The following is a 19,688-nucleotide window of genomic DNA, read 5'->3' as shown; positions in this document are numbered from 1 at the left end:
TGGGCTTGGCACTGGTGTGTGTTTGTACTTTATCTCACACATCAGTTGATGCAGAGCTATTGTGGGCAACGGCGAAAGTTATAAAATTGACATGCAATGCAAGAATTGAAAGGATATTATCAGGATTGCTTGGATTAATCCTAAATCCTGATCCATTTTTAGTGTACATTTTTCTAACAGAAGAGACAGACAAAATATAGGATGAACAAACTGTGAGATGATGAACATTAGACGTAAGAACATGAGAAGGCTAGAGGCCAGGGTGGTTTCTGTGTAAGAGTGCTTTCGTGCATTTGTGTGTGTGCATTATCCCGTGGCCTGGAGGCTTGTCTCGTTTGAAATTGTTTTCCTCTGCTCTCCAGCATTATCTATTAACAGGGCCATTATCATGTTAATACACAGAGTATTATTACATAAACTAATGTATTCACATGTACACACAAACACTCCCTCATACACACAGTGTCTGGAACCGTGATTTGATCTGTACAGCATTTCTCTTCCTCACAGGATTGCAGAACTAAACGTGTCCTTTTTAATTTCGTCTTTATCTAACCCTTAAAAACAAAAACAAAAATCCTCTTTGACAATGACATGGGATTGTGTGAAAGCCAATCAGATTCTTCTCATCATGCAGTATATCACGATCCGATAAAGCGATAGGAATTGGAGCCAGTGAATGGCAAAACTTTTGTTCTTGGCCCATAGAGCCAAAGGCATTATACTGAAGCATTTCATGTATACACACCCCATTAATTTATTACTTCCTCCTTTAATCTTCCTTATTCTCCCTTTCCCTGTTCCTGCATTTGTGAATTCGTATGGAATGGAAATAGAAAGAGAGAGAGAGAAAGAGAGAGAGAGAGAGAGAAAGGCATGAAGGAGAAAGAGGGAGGGGGTTAGTCAGTAAGAAAGAGAGGGAGAGCTAAACCTCCCACTGCTAGAGCGTTTTTGCTCTTGATGTTAATTTTCACAGCTCCATATGGTGCTGCAGACTCTTCACCTGCAGGCATCACACACACACGCATGCACACGCCACCCTGCCAGCACACACACTACCTCGGGCCTGGCCTGTCACTCACATCAGCCCGGGCATCTGTCTGTTTTCTCTCTCTCATACACACACATACACATGCTAAAAGAGTCATTGTCCATTGTGCTCTGAAATCTTGAGAGAAGCCTGTTGTATTTCTGCATTGACTTCTGATGCCCTTCCCCCTCTCCACTCGCACTCCGTCTCAGAGCCACAAATCTGCTGCTGTTTTGTGTGTGTGAGTGCATGGGTGTGTTTTCTATGTGTTATCTTGTCATTGATTATAAAAGGCTCTTTAATTTCGTCTCACCCCATGTTGGGATTAATTTGCATTCTTTGTCAGGAGTTAATGGCGTCTCCCGATGGCTCGCTCGGAAAATCTTTGAAGACTGCAGACTGGCTGGCGTGTGTATACAGCCTCCAGCGCTTTTCCTCCTGATTGATTTATTGTTGCCTTTTCTGTTTTCCGGCTGTTTTGGTTTCAGCTCATTTTAAGCCTTGTATTCGTCTGAATATACTGTATGATTTTGCTCTCCCAGTGCTTTAATGCTATATTTAAGCAATGTCACCCTAGCAAGCATGTTGTTTCTGTTGAGGCCGCAGGTAATCACAGTCTTGACAATATATAGTATAACAGCACAGTTTTGAGTGTGATTGTACAACAGTTATGTAAACAAGAAGTTAAAAAGGAGTAACTTGCAGAAAATTTGACCAAAGTGTTGTGAATTCATTTCACTCCAGCTCCACTCTAGGTTTTTTAGTTCTTCTCACTCACTTACTGGTGAAACTGGTCTGAGGGCTGATAGATTGAGAGAAAACATTGGCTCCATCTTTTTTCAAATTTTATATGAAATTTTTCTTTTGAAATCATCTCGTCCTCTTTACTAATTATAACATGAGATTAACATGAATGAACATCAGAAGCGATCTTTTTTTAACCATGGAAATACATCAATATACACCATTTTCAAGTTCAAGTCCACTGCGTCTGGTTTCTTTGTTGGGCAAAAATGGCATATTTGGTGTTATGATTTCTCGAATTGCTTGTCAATCGAAGCCGAGGTGATGTGTTTAAAGTGGTCTTGATTGTTCAGTAGAACAATCCATCTCCAGTGGTTTAAAAGGGTGCATACAACAAATATTTATGCCTTTAATTGTCCTGTGATTGCCGTTCTTTGCAGTTTTAGCCAGTGCTGTGAGTTGCTACATTATAGGTCCAGTGTCTCCAGGTATTTAAAGAGAGCTGGGCCATGTTTAATTGAGAAGAGAGAATCAATGACTAGCGTAATATGTCATCAGAGTGGTCTCACATCGTTAGCTGTTAGTTGAAACTATAAGGTGCAGGCAGGAGGTTTAAGCCAAATTGTGTAAGCACCGTTGCCCTTTAAATAACATTTCAGTTCGAACAAAATATGTGGAAAAAGTTCTCAGTCTATCTCCATCTAAGCTAAACCCTCTGTCAGATGATTACTTAGATCCAGCAAGTGGAAATTGCAAGGCAGAAAAGGACTGAAATGTTTTTTTATTACCTTGAACTGGGACTCTCCTTTCCAACAGAAATGCTATGTAGAAACTATATGTATTTGTTATAACATGGTTAAGGATATAAAATATTTTTTATTATCAAATAAAACAACAACCTTTATTTATTTATTTTTATTTTTTTTATCCCCAGACTGTGAAACTTTTTGAGATGTACAGCACGAGTATACTTTTAGAGACAAACACATAAACCTGGAGGTGAATTAAATGCAGGAGATGTGAAATTGATGGAAAAAATGCTTGGTGAAGCTTATCCTAATTGAGGATCAGACTATTAACGGCTGTGTTTTCATTATGTAAACGATGTTACCACATCATGCCCATATCTTGCCATCAGGGTTTTCCTGATCTTCCCCCAGTAATCATAAACATGTTTTGGTGCAATGCTTGTGATTGTAACATGCTAATTGCATGTTTTTGCTCTTGCTTACTCATTCTCACCTAAATCCCTTTTTCTCCTCGCAGATTCAAAAGAACCAGGGCTCCTTAATGGTAAGTGCTTTTCATGTATTTTCAGAGATGTAGGCGGCTCCTCTCGCAACCCCTTGCAGTTTTCTCCTCACCTCGCATGGTTGCCTCCCTCTGAAGTTAATACCAGACAATAATACACTCTGTCTTAACAGCCTGTATTCAGATTAGGTGCCATTAGAAATAAGAAAACATTACAGATCAAATGGCTTTTCCCGAGTCAGAGTGCATTTGATTAAGCTGTATTGCTACCTGTTTTATTGCATTAATGATTTTATTTCCTTTGCACTGTAAGGACGTTGTATGGGGTCTAATCTCTTTTTCTTCTACCCCCCTCTGTCGCAGCCTCTTCAGTTATTGCAGTGCATTGTTGATGAGGTGAGTTTGTGTCCCATGTACGAAACCGTCCCTAATGGGGTGGAAAGCTGATATTTTGTTTCCTAATGAAGCGAGGTGCATTATCAGCTCTGCTCAGGGTTTGAGATCTGAAGAGCTGGAGCTGTAGAGGGCCCAGCCGTGCTGAAGTCAAGGCCTAGAAAGAAACAATTGGCTTAACTCTGGTTTTGGAAAATAGACTAAACTTGAAAAATACATTGAAGAAGGTTGGGCAGCAAATTGTAGTTGTTTCAGACTAACAGTAAAACAATCACAGTTTTTTTTTTTTTGTACAAACAAATTTAAAGCTTATATCTATATTCTATGCATTTCTTTCTCATTCTGTCTCAGTCTTGAACATTTGTAAACATGTGCACACACACGGTTTGCTGGTTTAATGTAGCATGACAGGGCTCTGGACAACTGAGGGTTGTGGACCACAGAGTTGTTGCATTAACCTTGACATCCGTTAGGCGCTAAAATACACCCAGCTAAACCCTGACATATTTTCTCACCCTTATCTCTCTGAGGAGTTGCGTCAGGGTCAGTTAAACCCAGATATTCCTTGAAATAGATACAGCTCTTGTGTTATATATCACTGCTCTGATATACACACCTTTCTGGTATAAATCAGGGGCTGGATTCACTAAACATTCTTAAAAAGAAATTTCTTCTTAACTGCCGTTTTCTTTTTCTTTTTTAACTTTAAAAAAAAGTTAAGAATATTTTCTATTCCCAAAAATTCATCTTAAGAATATTCTTATCTTTTTTCTTAAGATTGTTCTCAAGACAAAACCTAAGAAGAATTCAAATTCTTGAAAAGAATCTTCTTAAAAATCATCATAAATAAATTTAGGACAGCCCCAGACATGTCTTGAATCCCAAAGAATAATAATTATTTAATTAGTTTATTGGGTTATTTCAAATGAATTGTTATATTTAAGCATTACAACAACAGCTACATATAATACACAGAAGAACTAGGGATGTGCATGAGTTTTCTGAAGGGTCATGTTTAGTCTGTGTGTGACGCTGCTTTTTGCTGACTTCAAAAGTCATTAGCAATTATAAAACGAGTCAGATAGAGAGCTATAACTGAACGCGTTGATCTGAGTTTATAAATACATAATCTTTGGCAGTGTATATGAATGCGCAGGATGCATTTGCTGTAGAAGCGCGGACTCACATACCGGAAGCGTTCACTTAGATGAGAGCGCAATAACACGGCACAAAAATGAATGAAACATATCGCTGCAGCTTGAGACAGGCTATTTTAAAAGTAACTGTTCAAAAACAGGCCGTATTAAAAACGTGAAGCTGAGTGCCAGTCAAAGTCACAAAGAAAATACAGTGTTTATTATGATTATTAGGGTAATCTATGGAATCACAAAAAGACAATAGTGTGAGTTTAGCAGTGCGTCATGTAAAAAGAAACAAGAAAAAGATTCAGATGTTCTTAAGAATATATTTGAGAACTTAAGAGAAGAAGACTTACAAACTTCGTGGACTTTATCTTAAGAAATTTCTTAATTTTTTTTCTTAAGAAGATTTTCGTGAATCCGGGCCCTGTTGTGTATAAAGAGTTTTATGATTAGTGATTCTTCAGATTTGTACTCTTTACTGGCCCTGAGGCAGTTGTTTGCAGTGTGTGTGTAGGTATGTATGTACATATATGCCCACCAAGGCTGCATTTATTTGATCAAATACAGTAAAAACTGTAATATTATGAATCAGTATTATTACAGTGTAAAATTACTGATTTCTATGTTGAGATATTTTAAAATGTTTAAAATGTATTCCTGTGATGACTGCTGATTTTTTACCTTCACTCCAGTCTTCACTGTGACACGATTCTTCAGTAGTCATTTTATCCAATCCTCAAGCCAAACTTTAGTTGTATTATTATCAGTGTTGAAAATTATTCATATAAGTATTGCAAAATGATTCTTTGAGAAGCAAATCAACATTTTGGAGTCATTTCTGAAGGGTCACATAGATTGGAGTAATTGCTGCTGAAAATTCAGTTTTACCATTTTAAGAATATCGCAATCTTTCCCATTTTTAGGTTATGTAAAGGTATTTTAAATTCACTGTTGTCTGCTCACTAAGCAGCTGTACACTGGGACACAGGGCCATCCATTTTGGGTTTTTTTCTACTTATAAAGTAAGATTAAACATCATCTGTGTTAAAACTGTTGGATCTGAATGGCTGTACCTTAGCAAACCTCAGCAGATCTGTTCCTTAAATTAGCCAATCTTAAGAGTTACGAGGTTATCTTTTACCACACTCGGCATTTAGACAATCCCCAAATTTGCATCAATCTCCTCAGCATTCAGTTAAAGCCCTTAGGCCATGGTAACTCCGACATTTAAATGCGCTTTCCACCGCTATGTGAGTAATTAATAAGTAATTGTGTTAATTGTGTGTGTGGGGGGAGTCTCTCCCTTCTCTTCTCTGCTTGAGCTACTCACTGACACATGCTAATAACAGAACGCCACAGAGAGATGAAGGAGAGGGAAGCATAAACACACATTAAACATACCCAACGTGTCCTGTCTGCTATAGATTGCTGCACGTAATTAATAATTAAACGGCCGCTCGTGTAATGAGTTGACCTGCTTGACCTGTTCATTACTCATCCGGCAGAGGCATCACTCAAACTATTTTCTGCCGTGCCCTTCGCTCCGTCTCCCTCAGGCCAAAGAGTGCGCCGCCACGCCGCTGCCGACTGCATTCAGCTGACCAAGGCCTTATTACTCACTGCCACTGATTTACAACCTTCAGAGAGAGACGGTGAGAGAGAGCTTGAGACGGGAGTTGTGGGTACTCCCCAGGACCTACTTTAAAGAGTAATCTAGTGCACAGACCGAGAAAGAGACAGAGACAGTGTGATGGACTGAAAGAGCAGGAGAAATGAGAACATTTAGAAACTATACCGGAGAGAATATGAGAAACAGGCTGATTAAAGAGGATATCTGCTCAAGAAGAACATCAAGACCAGTCAATTAGAAAAATGGGAATGCATATTCTGTGATGTGAATGTACAATCAGAGACCCATTAAATGTGAGTTCATCATCAGTAATGTTGAAAAGTCACTAGAAGGAAGAAAAAAAGTGTCATGAGTCATATGGGAGAAATTCAGGAAGGTCACAGGCAGTTGATGTAATAATCTGACCAATTTGACTTCAAGAGGACGCTGGTAATGATAGTCTGGCTAGTTTTTTCCAGTTTTATAGTATATGTATTCTCCATATTCTCATGACATGACATGACACTCAGAATTCGTGCTCTGCATTTAACCCATCCGAATTGCACACACACAGAGCAGTGCACACACACACACACACACACACACACTGTGAACACACACCTGGAGCAATGGGCAGCCATTTATGCTGCAGCGCCCAGGGAGCAGTTGGGGGTTTGATGCCTTGCTCTAGGGCACCTAATTCGTGGTATTGAGGGTGGAGAGAGAACTGTACATGCACACCCCAAACACAATTCCTGCCGGCCCGAGACTCGAACTCACATCCCTTCGATTGCGAGTCCGACTCTAACCATTAGGCCACTACTTCCCCCGTAACCCCCTCGTCATCCTGTCGTCATCCCGTGAGATCGCCAATATATGATATTATCATGCTAATTTATTTAATTATTTCCTATTTGTTTATTGTTTCGTAGTAATAATTGTTATAATTGTAAACTACTAATTATAACGCTTACGTTTCTTTATTTATTCGAACAGCATTTTGCATTATCAAAGAACATCATCACTGATTTCAGTCTAGCGTGAATTAATGCACTTTATAACACTCTTATTATAATCAGTGAAGCTATATACACAAAGAATCAATCTGGTATACTTACATTTCACATACATCTGCACTCTTGTTTATGTCAGCCACAGGCGATATCACTGTCTGTCATCGATACAAGATACTCGTCTATCGGCAAAACCCTAGTTCAACTTTTATAAAACTCGTCTCAAGACTTTACTTGATTTTTTTCTTTACAAATTTTACCAAATTTGTCTCCTTAGCGCTTCTTTTAAACCTGTAGGCCATGGTGAGATTACCATTGGAAATGATGAAAAGCCACTGAAAAAACAAAGAAGTCTCATGAAGTATATGAGAGAAATTCAGGAAGGTCACAGGTCGTTGATTTAATAATCTGACCACTTGGACTGTAATGACAGTCTAGCTTGTTTGAAGGGCATTGTGTGTGAATACCATACACCTGGTTTCCATGGTGACCCCAGTATAAATAATCAGCCGCAAGGCCTCGCAGGGCTCATGGGAAGGGTGAATAAAATGCTAAATGAGGTGAAGCACGAAAGTTTTTTTTTTTTCTCTCCCAAATCCCTCGATCAGGTCCAGCTCTACTTTGCGTCTAATAGTTGTTACACACTTGTCCATCTGCACAGCGGCCCGTCTTTAATTGTCCCTATCCAGTCGTGTATTGAAACAACCCTGAAGCTTCTAATAAGACTCTGCTTAAATTCACCTCTGTAATTACTGATCTAATTTTGCCTGATAATTGCTGCTGGGCAATTACATGTATATTTACTGCTGGTATTGTGGAGGAAGACGGGCCATGGTCTGGCTCTGTTTGTAGTGTTGGATAATGGCAGCAAGCTGCATAATATTAACAGTGCTTTCATCATCATCATCCTCATCATGCAGCCGCCACATCAAAGACTCCCAAATGAAGGTGTTTGTGCGTCCTCAAGTGTACATGCATCTGTTAGTGTACGTGTGTGAGGCTGTGTGCATGTGGCTGTAATTACATGTGGGTTATGAGTTTTGCTCTGAATTAGTTTTTTTTTTTTGGTCCAGACTTTGGACATGTATGTTTACTGTGACCTCCGGGCTGTGTAATGATGTATAGCTGCACTAGTGTACCTCTGGCTATATGTTCATTTGAACAGGTGTTTCCTAAACTGTCTAGATGCAAATAAAAAAACAGTACTAGTGAGAAGATGGCGCATAAAAAGAAACATTTAGAGACAAATGCATTTTTAGTTGTCAAATTACAGATTTTCTCAGACGAGAAGTTTTTAGTGCATTATACAGACGACACCATGATTATATTATAAACAGTTTTAAAAAAAATGTTTTTCTAGTTGAATTTAATATAAATTGGTTCCAGTTTTGTCTTGATTGTGTTTTTTTGCCAGTTAGGTATCATTCTGTTTTGAAGGAATATTTCTGTCTGTGTGGGGAAATTGATTATATTCTATTACAGTTGATTTAACTTGACAATTGAACCACATGTTAAAAAGTAACCTATTATGTATTTTATTTTTTTTATTATTATTTTATTTATTTTTTCTTTTATTTTTTTAGAATACCAAATGTTGAAATGTTATATTTAATTACATGTTGTTGTACATGAATAAGCATGAGCCTAAAATATACATCACACTAACAATATTTATTTTTGAAAAATGTAACTGATAAATGACTTGTGTTCAGTCAGTTATGAACTCCTGAATCAGGAAGAAGTTAACATGATTCAAACCACTAACTCTATAGTGAGTTTGAGACAGTTTTGTGAATGAGACTTGTTTATTAAGAATGTTTATGAGAGTTATTCAGGCAGGCATTTACTTCTAATGCACACACATTTCTCCAATAACAACATGATTTTTGTTTATTGTTGCATATGCAACTTTTTTAGTCCCCTCATAGCCTCGGATCAGATCATTGCTTTCTGTCGTCCTGCTATCCATGTGTATGTGTGTGTTTTAAAACTGCAACAAGATTGCTAGTACTGTGCAGTTTTTATATTCAATTCCTACAGGCTGTAAAAGCAGTTTTTACATTCTCTTTGTCCCTCACAAACAGACATTTCCTAAAAGAAAATCTATTCACTTTCCCTTCCAATACATCAGTCCTTCCTAAACACCTTGAATCTCAATTTTGTCTTTAACATCAAGGCTTTTGTGTCTGTGTTACATATTGATGTCCTCATTTCTTTCCCCTGAGGTCATATTAATTCAAATTATGGTTGGAATACAAATAATCTTTTCTTTGAAACAGGCCACATTTTTTTCTCTCTTCTCTAGTCTTAGATAAAACAGGGACTCCAATTTCCAGAAAGATATATTACACTGAATATGTCATGGTTTGGTCTCAGAGGTGTCTGAATACATGCAAGAAAGCTTCAATTACAGCGTTAGAAATAGATCTAGAATTTGACTTTATTTCACATGTTCTGTTTGCTTTCAATGTATCTGTTCTTTAGAAGTTTCTGATTTAATTTTCTTACCTTGTTAACATTAAATGGAGGTTGAGGTCATAACTAAATGTTTTTGTCAGCTGTATGCCTTCCGCCTTATGAGCACATGAATGGCTGTCTTTCTCTGAGAGTGTATGCTTTTTGTCTGTGAGTGTTTGTCACACGTTCAACATGTTCGTCCACTGTCCAACAAAAGAGGGGTTCAGGTGCTTCGAAAATTGAATATACACGGTTGCTTTTGAATGTCCACACATAGAATACCTCATTATGGACTGTAACCCTTTTGCAAACTAGTCAAGGCCACACAGAAACTACAGTTATACATCATTTTAAAGTTTTTTTTTTTTTTTTTTTTGAAAGCATTAAACATCTTTTCAATATTTCTATTCCATTGTGGATTTTTTCGAAAATTATAATTTTGACAATGTGTATATATGTTTATTTTTTTAGGATCCTCCGGTGCTTCCAATTGGTCAGTTCAGTGAGAAATTTGTCCACTTCATTACACAATGGTGAGTATCTCCAGTACTAACTGAACACCTGTTTCCTCTCTTCTGTTTCTCAGAAATAAATAAAGCCTTATGACATTGTAATGAATTTGCATTGATAACCCACAACACAAACTATTAGAGCATTTTATTTAAAAACAAAACAGAATACATTTAGAATATGAAAAATACTGGAGCTGATCAAAGCTGCCCAATGTCTGACTGTGAAAATTATGTAATAATGTAACAGCTGAAACTTACTTTATGCATTTATGCCAAATGAGGATTTCTTGTTCAAACCCCTGCTTTAAAACCTTTGTTTGTCTAAATATGTTTGTGTGTGTTTATGTAGTATATACTAGACTTTATATTCATCAATGAATCTTAGAAATCACAGTTTTGGCGCAAATAATAAGCAGCAGAACTGGCTTCAGCATTGACAATAAGAAATGTTTCTTGAGCCCCAAGTCAGCATATAAGAATGATTTCCAAAGAATCACGTGACACTGAATAACAGAGTGATGGTTGTTGAAAATTCAGCTTGGCATCATTAAAATATATTAAAATAGAAGAGTTATTTAAGTTGTAATAATATTACACTGTATTCTTGATCTAATAATTGCAGCCTTGCCTTTCTTTAAAAAAAAAAAAACATTAAAAAAATCTCCAACAAGTTGTGTGTAAATCGTGTAAAATGTAGTGGCCCAACACACAATACCCTTTCCTGGGTCTACACACCAGACAGTACAGGAGTTAGACTAGCTATACACACCAGTAAATATTTACCCAACATCCGTCCCTGGTTTGCTGACCTTGCTTTCTCAAACACAACCGCACTCAAAATTGCCTTCCACAGGTCATGCCCCAAGAAACCAATTCCCCACCAACCTCTTTTGCCCGAGGGCACGGTGGGTGAAGCCAGATGTTATGGGATTTGTTTAGCAGCTGATGTTTACCTGCAACACACTTTATTTACACAAACAGGCCACCCCTGCCTGGCACTGCTCTTCTAACATCCTCTTCTATTATTAGCCTGCTCTGAGTGTGTGTGTCATTCATCATGGTCCAAATGGGCCCCTCTGTAGGCTGCTCTGTCCCTATAATCCCTCCCATTTCTTATCTGGGTCAGCTTGACTAATTTACTTGCACTTAGGTGTGATCTGTGCCAAGGAGAATTGATAATTACTTACCTCTCCCTTTATCACTTTGAGATGCAGTAATATTAACCTCAACAGTGCAATGATAAAGAGGATGTGACGATAAAAATGGTGTGGAAGATATACTGGATGCATAATCTACATTTATTAAGAAAATTATGGGATTATGGGAAAAAACATGGGATTTATGATTGCATATTATATATTTATAATATTATAGGTCCCGTTATTCGCACTTTTTTGAAGCTTTGATTGTGTTAACAGTGTGCAATATAACGTGTTCATGTTTTCACTGTCATAAAAACGGGCTGATGACTTCCTTGTTCTGTAAAGTCCCTCCTTCAGAAATACGTAACGAGTTCTGATTGGGCCAGCGGTTTCTGTGTTGTGATTCGACAGCAGCTGAGCGCGCGCTGCCCTCCTGCTAACGTGATTGGACTAGAACGCATGTGCTGGAGATGTACTTATAATCACAGGAGCGTTTTTACTGACGAAATGCGCATGAAAACCGCATTCGTCTTTTTGTACAGCCCTAACATCTACAGTAGTTAACAAAGCTAAACAGCGTTGCCCTTTGTGTAATAAGTTACAGAAACTGTTAAACGCACCAACTTAAATAATAAAATACACTTACCGGCTGTGGTCCATAAACAACGCCCTCTCCAGACAAAGAGGGAACTGCTCCATCTTTCAAGAATAATCTTTGTGCAAATAATTTTGTGTGTATAATTTTCGGGAACCGAGTTAAACATAAATTGTAACCATTAATCTCCAAGTACAGCGTCCCTGGAAAGCCGAAACAAAGATGACTGGACTCCGAGATGAAAATAACAGCGTTTCAACAACATGGCAAACACAAACGCAGCTCTTCCTCTTCTCCGTCGACAAGACCCCGCCCCCCTTTTTGTGAATTCATGTGGGTGGAGGTTAGTCAAAAAAACTGTTTTAGTGACGTCATTCCTGCAGGAACTAGAGGGCTGTAGTCCAAACGGGTCGTTTTTTTGTAGGCGAATTCTGTTAAACAAAATCTCTCGCTTGGCATTGAACTTTGAGCTTTAGCATTTTACAGATATTATTTATACTCTAACAAGAACATTACACACTAACTAAAGTTTAAAACATGGGATCACGAAGAAGGGGACCTTTAAGAAAACATACTGTAAACTTCCACTGTATTGACACTAAACTACAAATGGGCTTGTTCTCTTGTTCTAGGATTTCTGATATCAGAACCCTAAATGCAGGAACGTGATGTGATTTACATGTTAATTATGCTTATTCAGTGAGCAGACATGTGACCTTCATAGTCATAGTTTTAGCAGTTTTTTCAGCAGTATATAATAATCGTTATCAAAAATCGTGATTATAATTTTAATCAAAATAATCATGATTATAAGTTTAACCAATTCTTGTGCTGCCCTAAATTATAGGATTTACACACTCTTGAAAGTATTTTCAGACATGGATTCAAGAATTGGAAAGTCCTTGAAAGTAATTGAATGTGCTGGCAGTTTGAAAACCAAACTTAGATGAAATTCGGACTAAATTTTGAAGAGCATCTGATTTTCTTGACAACCACATTGTCTGGGTTTTTTCATTAAGTTATTTTGTCGTCAATTTTAGTAATTATTATTTTATTCCTATTTATTAGTTCAACATATCAATATTACACAGGTGCACACTGACAGAAGACATTACTTTTTATTTGATAGAAACAACTGTGTGAGGTCAGTGAGTCATGATTTCAAATTCAGATTTGTTCTTGTGTAGGCTATTGCACAACAACTCCAGAAAACCTTGATAAATTGTAAGCATTAAGATTGCTATACTGAGCTTGCATGTTCACAAATTAATTGTTATACTTGATGTGTTATAAGGGCCTTCAGTTACAACATGTATACTGAAACAGATTTAGGGTAGTGCGGAAATGGTAGATACTTGAAAAGGTCCTTGCATCTGGTGTTCATTAAGGACAGGGAACCCTGAAGTTGTCAAATCTTGTGCTGTTTCTGGCTGACTGTGTGCAGCACCTGCTGCTATAAAGGCCTTTGATATGCTTTCAAATGGAGTGACTGAAGTTGATTTTTTACAAGGTCCCTGATCACTTCAGTCTGACCTTAAGAGTTTCAGTGGCACATTTCATCATGAATTGTTTTGTGAACTTGTCTTAAGAGGTTGGTATTGAAGAGTATGTGCAGAGCAAAATATATTGAACACTCATTGTACATGCATAGACACTGTCTATATGAGAAGCCTTAAATGCACTGCTGCAAAAATAGGCCCATTTAATTCTTGATCCATTTAAAAGGTCAGAATGAAGTTGAATAAAAAGTCAGGAATCAGAATAGATTTGTGCACAAAAACCCTGTCTGATGTTATGAGTATTGAAGAGTGGAAAATAAAATGACAGTATATTTTATATCATTTTATACCTTTAAAAGCCTATAAAGTCTATTAAAACCTTGCTGACTATTGTTATTATGAGTCATATTTTCAATACATTGTCAGATAAATTGGCCAATATTTGATGAAAAACAATTAGTGTAAAAAAAACAAAATGTGCCCCTTAACATTAGCTTGTCTATTATTTTTCTATTCTGTATGTTTTCTTTTTATTTATTATATAATAAAAAAAGTGCACTGCTTTACGCTAACATAGACTTGATTTTGATTGCTTCCACTGTCCTCATTTGAAAGTCGCTTTGGATAAAAGTGTCTGCTAAACGACTAAATGTAAATATTTTGAATAGCAACATATCACATAGCAAGTATAATTGAAGCTTAACTAATAAACCCTTGATATTTTAATATTGGGTTAAAAAGAAGTCCTCAAAGAAGTGAATTACTTCAATCCTCATTTGATGAGCAAAGCAGGTAAGTCAAGGTTTGGCCTCCTCAATCAAACCTTAAGGAGTTCTGACATGCTTCTTTTGCGTTCATCCTTTTGAATTAACAGAGGCCAATTAATTACTGTTTGTGGAATCACATATAATGACCTCTTCTGCTTTTGTTCCTACAGTATGAGGAAGCAACCCAAAGAAAGACCAGCTCCAAATAATCTTATGGTGAGTCTCTTTTCCACATTTTCCCCCTTAAGTCCAAATCAGCCTTCAAGGGGATTAGAACATGAAATGGCAATTATTCAATGGATGGAGTAAGTGAAAGGGTATATTCAATGGTAGGAAGGCTTTTGTTGGGACTCTGTGTAAGGGTTTGGGTAAAACCTTGACTTTTTTGTTTCTTTTGGTTTTTGTTTGAAAACTTCATCTGTCCTGTGTTACATACTCCACTAATCTGCACAATGCAAGTAACTTTTAAGACCATCAGGCTATTGATTTGAATTGTTTAAGTGATGTGTAACCTTTGAGTCCTCTGCTGTGAATTCAGCTGAGGAAGAACAAAAAAGCAGTAGGATGCTATATGTGTTTGTGAAGGGCACATGCCTATTAGATATTATCAGATAAAAAGGTGCTTGAGCATTGTGAGGTGTTAAACAACTCTAAATGTTTACATTTTAACATCTTTAAAGGATGTGTATACATTTGAATGTTTTTTCAAATCTAAGCACCTCTTGGAAGCTTCTCCCATTAGTAGATATAAAAGGGACAATCCAATGTCATCAGTTTCATGAAGGGAATTTTCATACACTGGGGAAAATATGAATATATAAAAAATATAAAATATTTTTTATTTAGAAATTGCTAATAAATTTCACATGTCAAGTAAAATGTTAAATTAAATGTGACATTTTGAAGTAGGAAGACTTTAAAGCATAATTAAAACATAATTGTCATTTTTTACAACCTCGAATGCAACCTTTCCCCCAGTGTATAGCATAATGTATTATTATTACTATTATTGATTCATTGTGTCCTCATCCAAAAAGAAAACTTTTGAATATTTTTGTCTATGGCTCAGACTTAAATGACATATTATCCATTGTAATTCTGAGTCTCAGCCCAGGCTACATCTGTGTCTGGGAAATCAGTCCACACAGGCTCTAATGCTTTTAAACTCAAAAACTAAGTTTAGAAATGTTGCAACAACACTTGAGGCCGTCTATACTGAACTCAACAAAGCGATCATTGCAGATAATTAGAATTTTGAGTCAGTATGGCATAAATGGAGCAAAGCATTTGTTTACTGTCAGGGATTTGTCATGTTGTATCATGCCACATCCACTGTAGACAGCATCACTGATTATAATGGGTGCTTCTGTATTGTCGTGCCTGGTGTAGATGTGGTGTTAATTCTACTTCTGTGCCATTTGGAACAACTCAAATTCCTCCAGTGGCTGGGCTGACTAGGTTGTGTGTCGGCTAACACTGTCACAGAAGTTGCAATCAGAGCCTTTAAAAGCTGTGAGCACAGCAGCTGGATTTTCTCAGCACCACGGACAGCGCAGTCCACAGAGATCTGACTGCTGCTGATGCAGAGAGCATGAGTGTGATACCTGCGATTCAGTGTTTGCTCACTCACTGTCGAGATTAACTCTATCAGGACGGTGATTGAGAGACAGTCTCCACTTCCAATAATGCTTAGCATTTAACTCATCGCTCTGAGAACAAGTGAAAAAATGTCTTTATCCTTTAATATCAGATGTCTTGGTATTTGCACTATTATTAAAACACATACTTTGTCTTTTTTGACTGATGTAATACACTGATGTGTTTTTTTTCAGTGCTTATTTATTTAGCAGGGATTGCATTAAACATTAAGTGACATTTATAATTTTACAAAAGATTTCTATCGAAAATAAATGCTGTTATTTTGAAAAAACATGGATAATAATGATGTTTCTTGATCACAAAATTAATATTTCTGAAGCTCAAGTCATTTCACACTGAACTTATTGACACGGACTTATTGAAAAAGCTAAATTCTTTCTTTCTTTCTTTATAATTTATATAAGCTATTTATATTAGCCTATGCAATGCTATATTCAATACAGGCCGGTGTCATTTGAATCATCGTGTGTGTGTGGGTGAAGTTGTGTGTTTAATCATTTTTAGGGTCTTAAGATCAGAAAAAAAACATATATAAGTTAGTTTTAGTTAGGCTCAGTGCAGTGATTGACATCTTTCTCTCTCATTGCCACTCAGTCTTTTTGCACCTTTTGTCCCCTCCTGGCCTCTGCCATCCCCCCTTTCCCTGCGGGCTGTCCAGGGGGCTCAGCTGCAACAGATATGAGGCTCACCCAGGGACAAAAAGCTGAAAGAGTCCCACTATAGCTCGCCGAATCTGTCACAGTGCTCCTGTAGCCACCCCCACGTTTCCTGATTATGTGGGCTGATGAGCTAAGGAGCGATTGCTTATGTTCATGTGTTTTAAGACCCATGGGAGCAGCCCTTAAAAAGACGCACAGTCTCGCTGAATGCCAGTGGCCCGTGCCGTGGGGATTTGGATGAGAACAGGCGTTGAAAGCCCTCTGACACCGCTCTGATGACTTGTTTACACATTAGCACGCTGAGGAGCTTCTTGAACTCCCCCGAGGGTAGTCCTACCTTTTAGCTCTCTGACACTGTGTCTGTCTGCCTTCTCTCCCTCTCGCCCACCCCCCTGAGAATGGGGGTCTTCAAATCTGCCGGACTCTTTTTGCCACAAAGACTTGGTCAGATGTTAGAAATCAGGTTGTCAGAATAAATCGGTCTATTTGATTTTAATTTGGCTTAGGCAGTTATCGGAGTTTGATAAAAGTCACTTTATATGCGTTGTCTTTAGAAAGAAATATAAGAAATGGGAGTTTTAAAGAATTGAACAGTTTCTCTTACGATTCCTCTAAATGATTCCAGTTTACATTCATGTAATCCAGGTACATTAACGATTAATGGAAGGGATCTACTGACAAAATCGATAATATATACACTATCATTCAAACATTGTTCTTATGTCTTATGCTCACCAAGAAATCATTCTAATTTGCCAATTTGGTGCTCAAGAAACATTTCTTCTTATCAATGTTTAAAAACAGCCTAATGTTTTTGTGAAAATCTTGATACACAATTTAAGGCATCCTTTCTAAATAAAAGTATTATTATTATTATTATTTTTTACCTTAGTAGTTAAAAAGTAGCGTTTAACTTTCTTTACCAATGCTGATTTCAACCACAGAGTTATACACTGTATGTTTTCCTAGATTCAATAAGCATTGAGTATTAAGCTTTCAGAAAACTTTGAGTTTGAAACACAGACCCGTTTTGGAGATTTGGAGAAATGACTGGCTGTTTTTGAGATGTTTGTTTCAGCCCTCCCGTCTCACTCACAGATGTAGTGTTAGCTTAACAATAATTAAAGTAGGCTTACCCTACAGCTTTTAAATCCAGATAGATGGTCTGTCCCATAGTGCTTAGTGACTTAAAAGATCAGCAGTTATGAAATCTTAACATTATCCAAGAGCTCATATACATCGTCCTGTATCCAGTGGGAGCAGGTCGTTAGTATGCAAATCTGAAAAGACCTAGTTATTACTCTGACTTCTTCACCTTCCTTAGTCTGTTTCTCTCTCTCATGTTTTCTCTCGGCTTCAATATTGGCTTTGTGCATGCGCACACACACACGCACACACATTACGCAGAGCTGTCGCTGTTCGCCAACACATTCTAATGAGGTGATGACCAACCACTTGTTATAATTGCTTTTAATTTTCAAGCTTATTAATCATATGTAGAGTTATTTAAAATTGCATAAATTAATCTTAGATTAAAAAGCCTTTAACAGACTCAAAACAATTAAAGAGAGAGGTGAGATTTCCCCTGGGTTCGGCTGTTTTACTTTAATAGAGAATTCAGGTGATTATCACACTTTGATATGGGGCTGTGATTAATGTAGCCACACTTTTAAATGAGATTTTCCCATTTATTTATTTTTTTGTTCACGTGTTAGAAAGGTAAAGCTGGGAGATGATAATGACCTAACTAACAGAGTATTTATACGGCCTCTCCACTCTGCAAGTGTGCTAAGTTAGCAGCAGGTGGGTTAATTAATGGAGGTCCTGTTTCTGGCATGCTCCAGCACACACACACACACATACCCAACAGAGGGACACACAGGTGGTGTGGTTTGTGTGTTTGTGATCCGTCTCAGCACAGCCAAACAAACAGGTGACCATCTAAGCTCTGATTTATTTCAGGTCAGCAGAGACACATCCTACTGTATGTGTGTTTGCATTAGTTAGCAGACCTGCATATCCTATCAATATACTTTCTGCTAGATACATGGTTACTATAGCGAAATAAAGGTTTCTTTTCATTTACCTGAAAAAAATAACGGTTCGCTTAAAAAATGGCATATACCGGTAAAATTTTATATGTTATGTTATGTTACATAGAAATATGAGTTATTGTGTATAAGTGTATATAATGTTACAAAAATATTCAATATATAATAAACAAATTCAATACTGAAATAAACCATTTTGATATTTATTTTGTGAAAAGAATTTCTGAAGAGTCTTGTTCAATATTTAGTCCAATACTTTTTACTTAAATGTTGTGCATTTAGGGCACACTCACTGAAATTAAAATGGTAGAACCTCTGCTGGAATGCATGTATTTGACGTCGATGGACAGACAAACATAACAACGGAAGTATAAAAAGTGTGTTTTAAGAGACTTAATTTCCAAGTCCAGACTTGGGCCAAAATTGCCCATAGTAGAAGACTTCTGAGATGAACTCTCTGCTCTTGTCTATCGCTGGGGTCCGTCAGAGCCTCACCTGAGCAGGCAGGCTCAACATGCATATGACTGCAGCAGGTCCGCTTCAGAAGCTGGCAGCAAGGCCGTGTGATTGATGAGATGGGTGTCTGCTAGAGTCACCCCTCAGGACTGCCCTCTCCAGCACTCCAGCACTGAGAGTGATTAACCTCACTGTGGCACAGGCAGAGCTCACCATTAAGAGGACAGAACGATTGATGGTAGAGCGTTGTCCTCATTGAGAGAGAAAGAAGGAAAGAATGCGAGAGGATGCTGTAGTGGTGAAAAGGTATGAGAAGATCATCAGAGGTGTTCATTCTGCGTCAAATGAACATCAGATTAAGAAACAGTTGTTGACTAATGAGAAGTCTGATTTTTCAGCTGCTTTTCAGTTCAGCTTGAATTTCTTTATAATTAAGGCTTCCAGTGATTTTGTATTTGGATCACTGTCCTTCAATTGTAAGTTGAACTATTTAATGTCAAGTTGGTACTTGAGAAGCTCATTTATGCTGCTCATTCTGTTACTGTTTATCTCAGTTGGCATCACCTTGACATGAACATAACTAAAATCTGTAAACTGTATCTGTCTTTCTTAATTTGTATGTCACACCAGATTTATGGTTTCAGAATGATGTGCTTCCTCTATAATTTTGATGTCTTTGAACGAGAGCATAATTGTTGTTCAGTCTCCA

General features: G+C 37.4%; 1 protein-coding gene across 2 annotated transcripts in view; it reads left to right on the top strand.

Moving 5' to 3' along the window:
- map2k5 (mitogen-activated protein kinase kinase 5) overlaps positions 1-19,688 on the top strand; it is a 52,653-nt gene that overhangs the window by 29,264 nt on the left and 3,701 nt on the right. For both annotated transcript variants that reach the window (XM_052561251.1, XM_052561250.1), the window contains exons 18-21: positions 3,041-3,067; positions 3,389-3,421; positions 10,111-10,172; positions 14,325-14,370. In XM_052561251.1, coding sequence (XP_052417211.1) covers positions 3,041-3,067; positions 3,389-3,421; positions 10,111-10,172; positions 14,325-14,370 — 168 coding nt within the window. The remainder of the gene's footprint in view (positions 1-3,040; positions 3,068-3,388; positions 3,422-10,110; positions 10,173-14,324; positions 14,371-19,688) is intronic.

Source organism: Carassius gibelio, chromosome B7 (genome assembly GCF_023724105.1).
Source record: "Carassius gibelio isolate Cgi1373 ecotype wild population from Czech Republic chromosome B7, carGib1.2-hapl.c, whole genome shotgun sequence".
Lineage (NCBI taxonomy): Eukaryota > Metazoa > Chordata > Actinopteri > Cypriniformes > Cyprinidae > Carassius > Carassius gibelio.
Note: the sequence above shows the minus strand (reverse complement) of the source record. Positions and strands in the feature narration are given on the sequence as shown.